The sequence below is a fragment of the Pongo abelii genome, chromosome 14 (assembly GCF_028885655.2).
Source record: "Pongo abelii isolate AG06213 chromosome 14, NHGRI_mPonAbe1-v2.0_pri, whole genome shotgun sequence".
In the NCBI taxonomy this organism is placed as follows: domain Eukaryota; kingdom Metazoa; phylum Chordata; class Mammalia; order Primates; family Hominidae; genus Pongo; species Pongo abelii.
Window position 1 is genome coordinate 83,025,389 of NC_071999.2, and position 18,731 is coordinate 83,044,119.

Genomic DNA, 18,731 nt, shown 5'->3' on the forward strand with positions numbered 1-18,731 from the left:
CTCAAACTACTCTTAAAAAGAAGATATAGAAATACTGAAGGCAAGAGGAAAAAAACTGAATTACTAAGGGCACAAAGCTAGTTGGAGGCTGAATTGAAGGGGACAAAAGACCTTGACTTCTCCTCACCTCTTCCTGGATATCATATGCCACCACTTCAGGAAAATCACCAAATGAAACCTTAAAAAAAACTTAAAAGATATTCAAGATTCCCATACTCTGATTTGCACATAGCACCAAAAAGTTGAAAAGGGATAGAGGTTGGAATGACTGTATTTGTTAGAGGTTTTCTGTATATTGACAATGCGCTCCACTTCCCTCCTCTATCCCAGAAGCAGAAGTAATGAGAAGGGATACAGTGAACAGACATTATTTTTCTGCCTACCCGGCAACACTTAGGGTAACTATTCCTCCCTCATTCCATGTGGCCTATTCACCAGGGTGCTCACCCACTGCCCATCTCAGGGTTAAAAATATAACTCAGTCTAACCAAAGTATCCCATATCTCTGTGGTCAAAGCAAATGATGCAGGTAAACCGAAAATCCTACCCAAGACTTTCTGCTATGACTAGTAGAAGAGATTGTCTCTTGCTCAGAGCAAATGGAGCTGGAGCTGCTGGCAGCCTCAGCCCTCAGTCACAGGTAATAAGTCCATACACAGAGGAAGGCAGAAGCAAGAGCTGAAAATACGGGTTTGATTATTTCATTTATTTATTTATTTTTGAGATGGACTCTTACTCTGTCGCCAGGCTGGAGTGCAGTGGTGCGATCTCAGCTCACTGCAACCTGCTTCTTCCGGGTTCAAGCAATCTCCTGCCTCAGCCTCCTGAGTAGCTGAGACTACAGGCACGTGCCATCACGTCCAGCTAATTTTTGTATTTTTCGTACAGACAGGGTTTCACCATGTTGGCCAGGATGGTCTCGACCTCTTGACCTCGTGATCTGCCAGCCTCGGCCTCCCAAAGTGCTGGGATTACAGGTGTGAGCCACTGCGCCCGGCCGATGATATTATTTCATCCCTGGATCCAGCTATGTCTCAAGATAGAGCCACCAAATAAATGCCATCCCCCAACCTTTCATTTTATTTTAGGTTTGCTACTTTGAAGTAGATTTCTCTCAGTTACAATAGTAAAAACACTAACTTAAAAGTGTAGGAAACAATTGCTTCTACAGTTGCTATACAGGCCCAGCAAATCTATTGTTTCTTTAATTCAGAGTGAAGCTGTTCAGGAATCATAGTTATGACTCTTCTCTTCCTTCTGTCTAGATGTTCAATAGAAAAGAGACTGTAATATAAAGTGCTCTATTCACTGAAAAATGTTTAGTATAAAAAAGATGGATTTTATAGAGATCTCTGCATTAGGTGAAAATAGATTCTTGGTTTCTAAGGTCTCACCTAATTCAAATATTCCATATTGCCTTTTCTGTTGCACAGCTACCAACAGTCAAAAGAGGCTCAGAACAATATGGACACACCAAGTTTCCCTAATTCCTGTCAAGAAAGGCACATGATAAACCCAAATCCAAGTCCCAGTTTACAAGCTAATTTTACTCAAGTTTCCAGTACCTGTAGTCAGATTGAAGAAAGAGAACAGAAATGGATATGTTCCCCCAAAGGACTGATCAAAGATAATAAGAATAAATAACAAATAATTTTCAACATCCAGATATTAACTTCCAGGCTACTGGTCAAGAAACTCCCAAAAATAGGCTGGGCACAGTGGCTCATGTCTGCAATGCCAGCACTTTGGGAGGCTGAGGTGAGAGGATTGCTTGAGCCCACGAGTTCGAGACAAGCCTGGCCAATACCGTGAGACCCTGTCTCTACAAAAAATTTAACAATTAGCTGGGTGTGGTGGCATTTACTTGTAGTCCCAGCTACTCAGGATGCTGAGACGGAAGGATCACTTGAGCCCAGGAAACTACTGGACTCCAGCCTGGGTGACAAAACAAGACCCTGTTTCAAAAAAGAAAAAAAAAAAAGGCAAGAAAGAAAAAAAACACCCAAAAGAAAGATGAAACTAAAAGAGGAACCAAATCATAAAGGGCTTTTACAAAATTACTTCGGCACATACTAACAAAATGGTTTAATTATACTTATATTTTTTAATCTTGGCATTTTTATTCAAATCACCATATGAAAAAGTCCTATTCCTTATAAATTACCAGCAGCTTTACCTTGCTTCTTGTCTTCACTTTTGATTTGCTCTTCTGTTTTCTTTTCAATTTCTTCTTATTTAAAATTTTCTTATTCCTAAATGTTAAAAGAAAAATGGGAAAAAAAAATGAATGTTCACAGTAGGACATACAAAGCTATCAAAAATGGGTATTTCCAAAATAGACATTTGGATCTTTTTCTTGCAAACTTTCTTTATGTGAAACAATATACTTTACATACACATATAAGATACTAACATATAAAGTAGCTATTGAGAAGATAACACGGGGCAGCTAAGTAATATATAAAATATATTAAATGATAATAAAAATTTGAATATGCAAAAACATATATAAACTTAAAACATTAAAAAGGCATCAAATGAAGTGTTTTATACTTTATCCATAGTGGGATGTTTACAAATATCAGTGATGTTTCCAAGAAAAAAAACCTGCTCTTTTTGGTAGTGAGGGCTACAGTGCAAAGGGACTTAAGAGCCACTTTTTACTAAACTACTATAGGAAAATCCCCAACTCATATACTTTATGTCTCCAGCAGCTAGTCTGGATACATTCATTATCTCATAGTCCTAAGACCAAATTATTCTTTAAGCAAAAGGAAGCCCCTGAATAACTTTTGAGAAACAGAAAAAAATATGTGATAAAGAATAAGAATTATGGTGCAAGAAACAAGCAGCAAGGCAAACATTTTATTTTCATTTCACTTAATATGTTTTATGTTCACCATGCTGAGATGCAAAGTAGTAAAGACACAAAATGAAAAAGACAGTTCTTGTCCTCAAGGAGCTCAGAGACTTGAATGGAAAGCACAGTTTAGTGATCTAACAAGAGGATACTACTGCTGTAATAAAGAAAAAAGGATGAAGGAGGAGGGGGAGGGAAAAAAAGAGGGAATGGGGGGAGAGCGAAGGGGAGGAGGTTGTTTCAGATGCTGAAGGGGTCAAGTCCTTAAGATTTGGTAACTAATTTAGTGACACCAGTGACAAAAGAGAAAAGTTTTAAGCCTAGGTCACCTGGAGGTAGACAATGTCACTCATAAAAATAGAGAAGTTAGAAGGAAGAGTTAAGCCTGCTGGAAAAAAAGTAATGGGTTTGATTTTGAAGATGTTTAACTTCAAAATGCCAAAATGTCAACAAATAGACAAGAGTAACAAGCAGATGAAAATGTTATCCTTGACATTTCCTTCAGTTTCACTCTTGAAATCAAAATAATCACAAAATCTGGTCAATTATATCTCAAACAGTTCTTGAATCTGTCCACACCATCTTTACTGCTGCAATGCTAATAAGCTAGGTTACCACCACCTCTTACCTGGACCACTGCAAAAGCTTAACTCATTTCTGCACATCCATACCCTTCAATCCATTCTTCACATAGGAACCTAACTCAACTTTTAAAGACACAAACCTGAGTGGTTAATTCCCCAGCTTAAAAATCAGTATCTTCTCAATTCTCTTAAGATAAGTCCAAAAGCACTGACATCATTTAAAAGATCCTCTTCCCATAACTGACCTCCATCGAGCTCTCCTGCCTCATTTTGCATTCTTTTCCACCTGATTCATCATACTCCAGCAAGAAGGATATTCTTTCAGTTGTTTGAACCTGTTAAGCTTCATCACAACTTTCACAAAGGTTTTCCCTCTTCCTGAAATTCTCTACCACATCTTCTCCTGCTAATCACTACCTATCTTCGAGGTCTCAGCATAAGTGTCACTTAAGTCTAACTCCCCACACTGGATGAGTTTCCCTAATATACACTCTCATTCATCGTATATTTATGTTTCACTGTACAGCCAATAACTGTAATTATGTATGGAACTGTTTAATGTATTGCTTCCTCACCAAGCTAAAAGCTCCAATAGTGCAGGGGCCCTGTCTTTCTTGTTCATTGCTCTAGCCTCTGTCCAGAAAAGTTCCTGGGATATAGTACTCAACAAGTATTTTAAGAGAAAGAGAAAGTATAAGAGAAAGAGTGAGGAAGGGGAGAAATGAGGAAGTTGAGAGCTACAGCTACATGCCTTACTCAGAGATTAAAATAAGGTATCTACATCTATGGTATTGATACATGAGTGCATTTAAAGCATATCTAGCCAGAAAGGCCCACTAAGGAGTTATCCTTGGGATTATTTTGCACAGACTTTAGTACAAAGGAGGTCATGGAAACTATGTATGTGGATGAGATTTCCACAAGATAGTATGCCATAAAAGTAAAGAGAAAGAAAGATTAACAGTGCCAAATGCTAAACATAAATATATATACCTGCTTATAGAATCTACTCAACTACTAGCATTGTGAGGGCATGACGAATGTCTATTTCAACTGTGTACTTTCAGCACCTGCATCAATGTGAAACATCATGGATGGTCAATAAACATCAGATGAACAAATAAATAAAACACAATAAGTATTCTTCATACTATTTAGGAAACCAACTTTCCTTTATATTAAAGACTACCTGAGTGAAATCAGATATTTGAGCAACAGGAATACATAACTACTAAGAGGTTAGCCCCTTCTATATAACTTATAAAAGCATCAAAATTTATTCCAAACCAATTTTCAGAGAAGTAGAATATATAAATCCAAATACAGATAGATTTCCTAAAGACTAGTTATAACTGACTTAAATTTTCCCAATTAGAGACCAATGTTTGTGTCTGTTTTATCTAATGGAACTTCTTTAAAGTTCAAATGACTTTACGTACATTTCTAAAATACTTCTTTCTATGCATGATGGCATTTAATTGGTTGTAACAATTCTTATAAATCTGAACCCATCAATTCTTAAGTATAGACCATCCAAGAACTGGCTATTCCCAAATTAATTATAAATTACTTTTACTGTATTTTTTTGTTGTTGTTGATTTGGTTTGCAGAGGTAGAGGTAGAGGTTTTCTAAAAGAGCCAGTAATAAGTTGAAAATTATATAAACAAAATTTGTATTCAACATTAGAAAATTTTAAAATGCCATTTGCTAGTAATATAACATACCATTATATCTCTATATTTGAGAACTAAGCTTAAACCTTTCACAATATCTGACGATGGGAATATAAAAGAGAAACTCTAAAAACCAGTCTTACACATTAACAATTTACCTTGGAATTTCTGATGATTTAGGGCTTTATATTCTAAATCAATCGAAGCTTAATGAAGAATGTATGGAATTGGTCCTGTAAGACTTTTAGTCTTCTCACAAAAATAACTTCATATCCATGAGATTTGAAAGAATTGTGGTTGACAATAAAAGGGAAAGACTATTAACATGCCTTAAATATTTATCTTAAAATATTTACTTTAAAAATTCCAAAAATATTTTCTTAAGAGCTACGCTGTTTAAGAAAAACCAAATGCTTCTGCAATATAAGAACAAATCAATTTTGCAAATTGTTCAGTGATATAGATCAATAGTTTCTCTATCAGCTTATTACTGAGTATACTTTATACCAAAAATGTAGTCATAATTTTAAAACCTCTTTCACTCAAATCTGCTTCACATTTGCAAAATAAAGAGATGAAGGAGACTGAGGTTCCTTCTAAATCCTCTAAAATGCTAAGATTTTAATAAATCCAAATTTACAGAACTTCTGGAATAAAATGGTTTCAATCTTTTGCTTCATTTCTCTTAGTAATAAGAAATAAAAAATTCCTGAGCCTGTGATCTAAAGCAGGAATAGGGAAATTTTTTCTGCAAAAGGCCACACAGCAAATATTTGACACTTTGTGAGTCACAAGATCTCTGTTGCAACTACTCAATGGTTACAGAACGAAAGCAGCCATCGGCAGCACATAAAGAGAGGAGTGTGCATATATTAAAATAAAACTTCCAAATTTCACATAATGCTCACAAAACATTCTTTTCCTTTTTTATTTTCTTTTCAACCTTTTAAAAATGTAAAAACCATTTTTAGCTCACAGGCTACATAAAAACAAGAATTGGGCCTCATTGGTCTGTGGGTCTTTGTTTGCTTGCCCCAGATCTGGGGCATATTTTGATAAACAGGCCCATATCAGAAAGGAAAAAAATGCTTTATAGCTATGAGTATGCGACACAGATAAAACTATTCAAAACATCACTATGCTTATAAAAATAAGCACTCCTAAAATTATCTGCATTTTCTTTTTATAAAGATAAACTTCTGACTTCCACTTCCCTAAAGTAAGTGATTAGATAGGAGGCAGGCCAATGCGCCTGCTTCAAAGACTAGACTAACCAACATAAGAAAGCTGTGGAAGCAATGAGGACTAAAAGAACGAAAAATCCAGAGGTGGAAGAGCACTTCCAAGGCAGCTGAGACCACTGGCTTGTTCTTCCATGGGGGTAATTGCAGAGTTTGGGCATGAGTAAGGACTGAGCCTGGCTTAAGCAGAGGAACTCTAATAAAGGAAACAAGAGACTAGTAGTGCTTTAGATGTCCACGTGGGCTGAAATGACAGACGAGAATCTAGAAAAGCTCCAGATACACAGACAGCTTTCCCAGTGGTATATCTCCTCAGAAATGGAACTGGAACACTGAAGGATGATAGAGAGGCTGGGTCAAGGCTGGGCGCGGTGGCTCACGCCTGTAATACCAGCACTTTGGGAAGCTGAGGAGGGCAGATTACTTGAGGTCAGGAGTTCGAGACCAGCTTGGCCAACATGGTGAAACCCCGTCTCTACTAAAAATGCAAAAAATTAGCTGGGTGTGGTGGTGCGTGCCTGCAATCCCAGCATCTCGGGAGGCTGAGGCAGGAGAATCGCTTGAACCTGGAAGGCAGAGGTTGTGGTGAGCCAAGAGCCAAGATTGCGCCACTGCACTCCAGCCTGGGCTACAGAGCAAGACTCCATCTCAAAAAAAAAAAAAAAAAAAAAAAAAGAGGCTGGGTCAAAAGGGAAGAGAAAACTTCCATAAGAAGACAGAATCCTAGTAGAGGGAGGGAGCAGACTATGTAATCCCTCACTGGATTGAGATAATCAAACTCCTCATTCTATCTGTCTGACATAGCAAAGAGCAAACCTCTCTAGGAGAAAACACATCATCTGAAAGAAAATCATGTTCATTCATACACAGTGTTAGTCTAGTTTGGGGACACTAAGTAAACACATTAAGAGACATCAAAAGAAGCAAAATATGTGGCAGACACATAATCAAGAGAAAACCAGAAAATTCGTCAGACTCACAGAAAACCCAGATATTAACGTTAGGATGCAAGTACCTGAGATGCAGAGATTAACAACGTGTAAAATAATGCAATTGGCAATTTTCAACATAATTTATAAAAAAAGAACCAAGTGGACATTCTGAAACTGAAAAATAAACATCTGAAATTAAGAACTTCTCATATGATTTAAAAAGCAGAGTAAGTTACAGAAAAACAGGTTTCACAGACTTGCAAACAGCAAAAATAAATAAATAAATAAATAAATAACAGAATTCAATCACGGAAACAAAAATGGGATGAACAAAAGAGAGAATGAGACATGTGGGACAAAGTCAAACGGTCTCATATTCATATAATTGGGATCCCAGAAAGAGAGAAAAAAGAATGGAACAAAAGCAATATATGACAAAATAATTACTGACAATTTCCCAAAAGTGAAGAAAGAAATCAACTGAGAGATTCAAGAAACTCAGGGAACTTTAAGCAGGAAAATGCAAAGAAAAGCATACCTAGGCACAGCATGGTCATACTGCTAAAAGCAAAGCATAAAGAGAAAATCTTTAAAGCAGCCAGAGAAGAGATACACTTAAAGGAACAATAAAATTGATAGTTCCATTCTTTGTGTTGAAAAGTGCTGGGGGGTGGGGAGGGGGAGGTGGTAGAGTGGAGGGATGGGGGTTAGAGGTAGGGGAAAGTAACCTGGAATCATATAACCTTTAAGAATGTATCTTTTAAGAATGAAGACAAAAATAAAGATGTTTTTAGATCCATGAAAGCTGACATAATTCACTGTCAAGAGACCGATATTACAAGAAATACTGAAGGAAAGTCTTCCTTTAATAACTGTAATATCATAATTTTAAATGAAACGATACATGCTAAAAGGACAGAAAAAGATGTATCTCAAGCACACTCTCCAGTCTCCCAAAAAAAGTTGGAGTGGCTATTTTAATATTTGACAAAGTAATTTTTAAGGCAACAGTATTAAAAGAAATGAAAAGAGCATTTCTAAATGGCAAAAGGGTCAAATCATTAGGAAATCATAACACTCCTAAATTTGAATGCATCCAGTAACACAGCTTCAAAATATATAAAGCAAAATTGACAGAAGTAAAATGGGAAAATACAAATTCACAATTGAAAGAGTAGATTCTAACATACCTCTCTGTAATTGATAGAACAAGTAGAGACCAAAACAGCACTGACACAGAAAAACTTGAAAACATGATTAATCGGCCAGGTGTGGTGGCTCACGCCTGTAATCCCAGCACTTTGGGAGGCCAAGGCAGGTGGATCACGAGGTCAGGTGTTCGAGACCAGCCTGACCAACATGGTGAAATACCGTCTCTACTAAAAATACAAAAATTAGCCGGGTGTGGTGGCACGCACCTGTAATCCCAGCTACTCAGGAGGCTGAGGCAGGAGAATCGCTTGAACCCGGGAGGTGGCGGTTGCAGTGCGCCGAGATCACACCACTGTCCTCCAGCCTGGGCGACAGAGCGAGACTCCGTCTCAAAACAAACAAACAAACAAACAAACCATGATTAATCAACCTGACCTAATTGGTATACATACAGAAACATATCCAACAACAGTAGAATGCATATTCTTCTCAAGTGTATATAGAACATTTACCAAAATAGATAATATGCCGGACCACAGACCAAGTCTAAACAAATTTCCAAGGACTGAATGATAAGGTAATTCTCTGGTCATGGAAAAATTAAACCAGAAATTAAAAAAAAAAAAACCAAAAAACTAAGAAATTCCCAAATGTTTGGCAATCAAAAAACAAGACTTGTAAATAAACTATGGGTCAAAGAACTAGTCACAAAGGAAATCAGAAAATATTTTCCATAAAATGAAAATGAAATATGACATAACAAAATTGGTAGAATGCTGCTAACGCAGTACTTCCACAAAATGCATCGCCTTTTGCATACACATAAATGCGTATATCGAAAAAAACACTGAAAGTAAATTATCTAGACTTACAACTCAAGAAGCTAGAAAGAAAACCACAAATTAAATGCAAAATACTTAGTAGAAAGGAAATAAAAATAAGAGATACCAATGAAATGGAAAGCAGACATTCAATAGAGATTATCAGGGAGCCAAAAATTGGTTCTCTGAAAAGATTAGCATACATAACAAAAAGACAAAAAATAAATGCTATTGAAGATGTGGTGAAAGTAGAACTCACACACTGTTGATGGTAATGTAAATTAGTACAACCATTGTGGAAAATAGAATGGAGGCTCCTGAAAAAACTAAAAACAGAACTACCATATGATCCAGCAATTCCACTACTGGGTGTATATCCAAAGGAAAAAAATCCGTATGTTGAAAAGATTCAGAACTCCCATGTTCACTGCTACACTATTCACAATAGCCAAGATGTGGAATCAACCTACGTTTCCATGAGCAGATGAATGGATAAAGACAATGTGATATATATACGCAATGAAATACCATTTAGTGATTAAAAAAGAGTAAAATTCTGTCATTTGCAGCAACGTGGATGAGCTTGGAGGACATTATCTTAAGTTAAAGAAGCCAGGCAAAGAAAGATGAATATGGCATGTTTTTACTCATATGTGGAAGCTAAAAAAGTTGATCTCATAAAAGTAGAGAGTAGAAGAGTTGTTGAAGAGTAGCCAGAGGTTGGCTAATAGATGCAAAATCAGAGCTAGAAAGTAGGAGTAAGTTTGAGTGTTATATAGCACCACAGGGTGACTATCATAAACAACAATGTATTATACAACTTCAAACAGGTAGAAGAGAGGATTTTGAATGGTCTCATGACAAAGAAATGATAAAGTGATAAATGTCTGAGGTGATAAATAATGCTAATTATCCTGATTTGATCATTACACATTGCAAACATGTATCAAAATATCATATTATACCCCATGTATATGTACAATTATTGTGAATTAAATATATATCAAATATCTTAAAATAAAATGAAATAAATATAACAAACCTAGAGCAAAAATGGTCAGGAAAAAAGTAAAAGCACAAATTACCAATACGAGAAATAAGAAAGGAGACATCACTACAGATGCTGCCCATAAATCTGACAAATAAACTGGATAAATTCCTTGAAAAAATGTAACTTCTCAACATTAAACAACGGAAAAAAATGTAATATCTGAATAGTCTTCTATATATTGAAAAAAAACTGGATCCCTAATCACAACCTATCCACAAAGAAAACTGTAGACTCGGATGGCTTTGTTGGTGAATTCTTCCAAATACTTTAAAAATTCACTGGTAGTTCTTTCAAACATTATCAATGTTAGACTCTTTTAGACAATATAAAAAGAACAAACATTTCCCAACTCATAAGACAAGCATAACTCTGATATCAAAATTTGAAGAGAACATTTCAAAATACAAAAATTTCAAACCAATATCTCTTATGAACATAGAAGCAAAAATACTGCACAGCCAAAAAGTAGAAACAAGCCAAATGCTCACCAACTAATGAATGTATAAAGTGTAGCACTTCCATATAAGAGAATGTTGTTTACCCATAAAAAAAGAATGAAGTACTGACTCATGCTACAACATGGATGAACCTTGAAAACATTATGCTAAGTGAAAGAAACAATGGCAACAAAAGGTCATAAATTGTATAATTTCATTTATATGTAATGTCTAGTTAGGCAAATTCATAAAAACAGGAAGTAGTAGTTGCCAGAAACTGATAGAAAGGAGAACAGAAACTGACTGCTAATAGCTTTGGGATTTATGGAGTGACAAAAATGTTTAGTTGTATGACTTTGTGAATATACTGGAAACCAATAAGTTGTATAAAAGGGTGAATTTATGGTATGTGAATTACCCCTATTTTTTTTAAAAAAAGAGAGAGCCATTTACCTACAAATAATTTTGTCTAACAACATGTGGGAAGAATAAATACATAATCAACATAATTCAATATAATAACAGAACAAAAGAAACAAAACATATGATCACTTCAATAGAAACAGAAAAAGTATTTTTAAAACTCAACAACCACTAGTGATGAAACTCCTTGGTGAACCAGGAACAGATTTTACTTAATCTAATACAGATTATCTACAAAAAACCTACTTTTAACAGTGTATTCAACTATACTGAATGTTGAAAAATTAAGTATTTCCACTTAAGCAAAGGAGGAAAATGCAAGGATTTGTACTATCACCACTTCTGTTAACACAATATTGAAGGTCAGTAAGTGACGCAAATGAAATAAAAGTCATAATGATTAAAAATTAAAAGCAAAGCATTTTTTATTTGTAGATAATTATATTTATAGAAAATACAAAATAATCCACAAATAAAGAATTAACAAGTGAATTATCAAGGTCACTCGATACAAGACCAACTTTTAAAAATCAATATATGAAGCACCTTATGTAAACTGAAACTTTTCCACAGAAGCCAGACTCATTCTGTGTAATTAATGTAATGATACTCCTATCATGTTCAAGCATCAATGAATAAATTAGGGAGGAATAGTTATCTCATTACTAAGTAGAAAACTTTTCTTTACTTAACCTAGCCGGCTAATTAGTAATAAAGAGATTTTAACAGTTCAACTTGATTTAGGGGAGAGATGAAAACAGATTTCTTATATATAGCTTCAGTCTCTTGATCTTATTTGGAAGTCTTCACATGGGGGGAGCACTATAAATAAAGCTACCCTGGCAATGGGCAGAGAAGCAGAAGGAAAAAGAAAAGAGGGTAGGGGAGGGTAGGGGAATATGGAAGGGAGTATGAGTGAGGGAAGGAGAAGTCTCTGAAAAGTTGTGACTATAGACCCTGCCTCATGCATATTTGTACTCTAAGTAAACATAGCCTAGGTAGGCCAGGGAAACTCAAGCCTTGAAGCAATTGTAAAACTGTAACACTTTTCTAATGATATCATGAATGCAATCTATTTATCCCAGGCCTCAGAGAACTACAAGAGGAATGAGAGCAAGCAAATAACTAAGAACACAGAGATACAAGGCACTCTGAGTGAGAACAGCAGAACTAGGCAACAGAAAGACACCCAAATAGACTTCAGATGGTGAGATTTTCGGAAAGATTGTAACAAGAATATGCGTATCGAATTTAAAGAAATAAGACTATCATTAAAATATCTGCAGGGAATGGGGAACAACCGAGCACATTTGAAAAAAAATCAAACCAGACATGAAAAATAACTGACGCTACAGACTCCATAGGTGGATTTAAGTGTACAGGACACAGCTGAATAGAAAATTTAAGATCTAGAAAACAGATCAGAAAAAAAATCTGGAATTCTTCACAGAAACATAAAAAGGCTAAAAATATATCCCTGAGACCTTTTCAAATCTGAAACTTCCTCCTTCCCCCACCCAAAGAGACAGCCCTTACTCTATCCAAGTATGCACTTCCTCTCATACACCAGATCCCATTTCATTCACCATCCTTGAGATTTTGCTCAACCATACATCCCTCTCTTTGTTTACCCTTCATGCTTTTTTTTCTGTGGTTTCTAACCTTAGAGGACTACTGTCATTCTCCAATTCAAAAGGGAAAAAAAGTTTAAGTAATCCTCTATCCCTCTTCATCACTAAATTTCTTGAAGAAAAAAATGGTCCTGGCCTAGGCAACACAGCAAGACCCCATCTCTATTAAAAAAAAAAAAAAAAATCAGCCAAGCATGGTGGCATGTGCCTGCAGTCCCAGCTACTCAGATGGCTGAGGTGGGAAGATCGCTTTGGTCCAGGAGTTAGAGGCTGCACTGAGCTATGGTCATGCCACCGCACTCCAGCCTGGATGACAAAGTGAGACCCTGTCTCAAAAAAAAAAAAAAAAAATCTTCATTGTATTGAACTTTTTTAACACCTTACTATCAAACTCATGCAAGTCTATGAGACTTCTCAATACCACAAACTTTCTAGTAGCCAATTCAACTGCCCATCTTCAGTCTTTATCCTTCACATTCTCCCACATACGATAACTACCAAACAGTGCCTACTTCTTTATATCCATGCCCCCTGTCCCACCAGCTTCTAGAACCTCTACTTTAGTGTTCCTTCTACCTCTGATGGTGGTTCCTTCTCAGTCTTCTTTACTGGCTCCTTTTTCTTCCTTTTCCTGTCCCATAAGTCTTTACTACATATATCACTTCTAATGTGGGCTATCTGCTCATGTTCTATATTCACTTTTATACTGGTTACAAACCTTGTTCAATAAGCTGTAACAACCCTAAACAATAATAGCTATTGGAGTTACTGAACATCATTAGACTGCTGGTCTAAAGTCAGTTAAGTTCTCTATCAAGGTACATCTACCATAAAAATCTAGAACCTTTCCAGCTACTTCAAAATCCCTTCCTTACCCATCAACTCAGAGCAGAGACTCTAACCATCTATTTAACCGATAAAATAGAGACACCATTACAAATGTACTCCCTTTACTTTTCTTCCACCCACCTTGAAATGATCGCTAACCCAGGGCCTTACTCTATTTACTCCCATTCTCTCCCTCTTTTTTACTATCCCTGCCCTTTTCCTTCAGCCTGCTATGTCAAGATAGGTTAAGAGTACAGAATTTAGAAACAAATGACTTGGGTTCAAATACAGGCTCTGTCATTTACCAGCACTGTGATCTTGGCATTACTTTAACCTCTCTGTGCTTCAGTTCTCTCATCCATACAATAGGGTGAAAACAGTACCTACCCCATTGGATGATGACACACTTAGAATTATGCCTGGTATTTAGTAAGTGCTAAACACATTTTTATTATTATTCCCACGCCAAATTCAAATGTCTACCTTGGTTTGGGTTTCCCCAGAAGCAGACCTCAATTCAAGAATTCAACTGCAGTAGTTATTTTGAGAGGTGATCCCAGGAAAAGCACCAGTAGGGAAAACAAAAGTAAAACAGGGAAAAGAAGGAAGTCAAGAAAGGACATATTATGAAGCCAGTTACCCTGATGGGGAACTAGGGCCTGAACCAGTGGAGAACTCTGGTAGACAGCAGAAAACATGGCTCAGGTATCCTAAATGCAGGTGAGACAAAGGTATTTATCTACCAAATCCCCATCCATCACTGGTGGAAAGTTTTTCTGAAGGCATTAACTCTCTAGGGTGTGTGAGCTGCCCTGCACACAGGCCAAGTGTGTTTCTTTTCAGGCTGATAGTCATAGATGTTTGCAGAAGACAGTATGCAAATGGATGCCAAAGGCATATGGCTAGGACACTAAGAACATCTGCCATAGGTATCTAATCCAAAAGACAAATTAATTATTTGTCTCCTTCCTTAAGCTACTGCTTTCCTTCTTTCCCTTTAAACATTATTAAACACTATTTCTAAATAACTCCCATGTCCAGCCTCACTTTCCCACTGAAATGTGACTTCTCCCTGCCTCCTGAAAAAAGGAGGTGAAGTGAGTGGGTGTTGGCTCATTATAATTTCTTACTGCCAACCTCAAGAACCTATCTCAGACTTCGGTTTCACTGGCCTAAAGGAAAAGAGGCAGTTTGTGAGTGACAGTATGTTCACGAGGAGATTATGAATATACTGAACATAATGTATCTGAACAGGACTGAGAGAATCCTAGCAGTAGACTTTTCAAAACACAGGCTAGAGCTTAAGAAAAGAGGTTTTACCTAAAAACCACAGACCAGGAAGTCAAATGCATATCTGAAATCATAAGCCTGAGACAACCAAAGAAGAAAGTTCAGAGAGAAGAATCCCAAGAACAGACTCTTGAGAAACTAGCTCTTCCTCCCTATCTAGATGAAAGTCATTATTATATTTGCACTTGAGATCTAGTCACCTGCTAAATATATCATTAAATCCACTTTATTCCATCTTCCCATTGTCTTTTCTCAGCATTTATTTTCACTTGTCAGAATTACTGCAACTGCCTCTTTAAAGGTAGCCCTGCTTTGCAGATCTGCTCCTTTTCATTCATCCTCTATAATGCTACTAGAGATTATCTTTATAAATTGAAAGTTTAACTCTACCATTACATTGCTTAAAAACCTATGATTGGCTGGGTGCACTGGCTCACGCGTGTAATCTCAGTACTTTGGGAGGTCAAGGTGGGCAAATCACGAGGTCAAGAGATGAAGACCATCCTGGCCAAGATGGTGAAATCCCATCTCTACTAAAAATACAAAAATTAGCTGGGCATGGTGGTGGGCGCCTGTAGTCTCAGCTATGCAGAAGGCTGAGGCAGAAGAATCTCTTGAACTCAGGAGGCGGAGGCTGCAGTAAACCAAGATCGCCCCACTGCACTCCAGCCTGGCAACAGTGAGACTCCGTCTCAAAAAAAAAAAAAAAAGAAAACAAACAAAAAAATACCCTATGATTGTTTCATACTATTTTCAAATAAAGAAATACATGGAACATAATAACCTAGTCCTAACATATCTTTCTAGTCATATCTCCTACCTCCTCATATTTATCCACCCCGCTCCCTACATTGTAGTTATTTCCAACATTTCTGTTCTGCACTTCTTTGATTCCCTGAATTCACAATGTAGCTCCAGCAACGATTACCACCTACTCAGGGGTCAGCAAACTATAGTCTACATGCCAAAAACGGCTTCCTGTCTTTGTAAATAAAGTTATATCGGAACACAGCCATGCTTATCCATTTATATATATTGTCTGTGGTTGCTTTCAAACTAAAGAACAGAGCTGCATAGCTGCAACAGAGACTCTATGGCCCATAAAGTCTGTTATTCACTATCTGGTCATATAAATATGTCATATATATGATCATAGACACATATGATATCAAACAGTATCATATATATATATATAATTGGATTCCCAGAAGGAAATAAGAAATTGAGTCTGAAATAATATTTGAGGAAATAAAGGCCAAAATTTGCAAGTTAAATAAAAATTAACATCACACAGATCTAACAAACTGAATGGATACCAAGCAGGATACACACACACAGAGACACAGACGCACGCACGCACACACACACACACACACATACACACACACCATATTTAGGTACAATACCATCAAGCTGCTAAAAATCAATAAAAGGGAAAATCTTTTTTAAAAGCCAGATAAGAGAGTTCTGGTTCCAGTACATTGGCATAAACCCCAAAACAGCCTGTTTTCCCCACTGTTTACAACTACTTTGGGCAAAATTTTTAAAAGACCAAAAAAAGTACTCAGGACTCTGAAAAACAAATAAAAGCAAATTCTGGAGGGGAGTCAAAACTTGGAAAAGTGATTCACAGAAGAGTAAATTTCCCAGTTTGGTTGTTTTTCTCCTTTCACTAACAGCTTTGCCTGAAGGCCAGGAAGAGATCACTGCATTACAGGGCTACAACCCAGAAGTGAAAACTCCAAGTTAAAACTCTTTCTGGCCAGAGGAACTGAGAAAAGAAACTGATATGATGGAAAATGTGCAGGAAGTCCTGAAAAAGAGAAAGACACAGAAAGGGATCCCCTAAGCAACAAAAAACACAACATCCTCCAGAGAATTATAATAAACCCCAGAGTTTACAAAATATAACATTAACCATGTCCAAGATACAATCCCAAATTCTCACAATGCAAAACATAAGAAAAATGTGAACAACTTCAAGGGAAGAGACAATCAAAAGATGCCAACCCTAAGACGATGCACATGTTGTAATTATCCAACAATGACTGGAAGGCAACCACTATAAATATGCTACATCGAGGAAAGACAAGGACAATGGAATGGAATGGAAAGAGGTTCTCGGCAGGGAAAGAGAAGTTTTGTTTGTTTGTTTTTTAAAAAAGAACCAAACGTAAATGTTAAAAGTGAAATAAACAATACATAAAAAGTTCACGGGTTGGGCTCAATAAGAAAATGGAGATGAGAGAAAACAGTCTGTGAACCTGAACGTGTATCAATAAAAATAACCTAATCTGAAAAACAGAGAAAAAAATTGATAGGAGACTGAACAGTTAGAGACCTGTGAAACAATCTCAAAAGTTTTATCATAATTGCCACTAGAATTTTGTAAGGTCAGAAGAAAGACACAATGGTACAAAACATTCTAAACTTAGTGAAAGCCAAAAATTTACCGATTTGAGCAGCTCAGTACTCTCCAAAGAGGATAAACTTAAAGAAAATGACTAGACACACATCAAATTAAGCTGCTGAAAACCAAAAACAAAGAAAAAATTTTTGAAAGCAGCTAGAAAAAAATTACACACCACACAGAGGGGAATAAGGTTTACATTACAAAGATTTTTCACCAGAAATCAGAGAAGTGAAAAGACAGCTAAATGGCATCATTAAGGTGCTCAAGGAAGCAAGCATCTACTCAGAATTATATATCCACCTAAAATATCCTTTAGGAATGAAAGTCAAATAAATACATTCTCAAAGAAAAACAAAGAGAATGTATCCCCAGCAGACTGATCTGCTAGAAAAGCTAAGGTCAACATTAGGCTGAAAGGAAATGCTGCATCTTCAGGAATGAAGAAAGAGCAATAGAAACAATAAATATATAGGAAAACACAAAATACTAGATTTTTCCTTTAAGTTCTATAAAGTACACATGACTGTTGACAACAAAAACTATAACATTGTTTGGTGATGTTTGCCAAGTATAGTATGCATGACAACTATAACATAAAGGTCTCTGGGGGAGGGGAGAATAAAAGGATCTGTATGGTTGCAAGGTTTCTGTGTTTTAAGTGAATTAGTATAATAATAACCCTAAGTAGCCTGTAAAAAGTTAGGTATGCATACTGTAATCCCTCGGGCATAAAAAAAGTAAATACAAAGAGATATCGCTGAAAAGACCAACAGAGCAACTAAAATGAAATACTAAAAAATAATCCCAAAGAAGGCAGAAAAGGAGGAAGAAAGGAACAAAAAAAGAGAAACAGAAGACAATAAAGTGGCAGACCTCTCACTGTTGATATGGTAAATATGTCAATAATTAATCATATTAAATATTAATGATCTAAACACTCCAATTGAAAGGCAAAGATTGACAGTGGATTTCTTTTTTTAAGGGCAAGGTTCTATACTAGTTGCCTAAGAGGAGAAACTTTAAATATAAAAACATAAACATCCAAACAACACTTATCATTCAACTTTAACTGGTATTTATAGAACTTCATGTCCAAAGATGACCAAACACATTCTTTTCAAGTGTGTATAATACAATCACCAAGACAGAACATATCCTGGGCAATAAAACAAATCTCAATAAATGTTAAAGATCAAAATCATACAAGGTTTATATTAGAAAGTAATAACAATAATACATTAATATGTAAGAAAACACCATATCTGAAAGTTATAATAATTTTAAACAATAAATTGGAAAATAATTTGAACTAAATGACAAATATATAGCAGTCAAAATTTGTGGGATGTAACTAAAGCACAGCCCAGATAAAAATTCATAGCTTTAAATACTTA

General features: G+C 36.2%; 1 protein-coding gene across 20 annotated transcripts in view; it reads right to left on the reverse strand.

Moving 5' to 3' along the window:
• The window catches only part of MYCBP2 (MYC binding protein 2), a 276,766-nt gene that overhangs the window by 244,289 nt on the left and 13,746 nt on the right, over window positions 1-18,731 (reverse strand). For all 20 annotated transcript variants that reach the window (XM_054529141.2, XM_024230800.3, XM_024230799.3 and 17 more), the window contains exon 2: window positions 2,177-2,252. In XM_054529141.2, coding sequence (XP_054385116.1) covers window positions 2,177-2,252 — 76 coding nt within the window. The remainder of the gene's footprint in view (window positions 1-2,176; window positions 2,253-18,731) is intronic.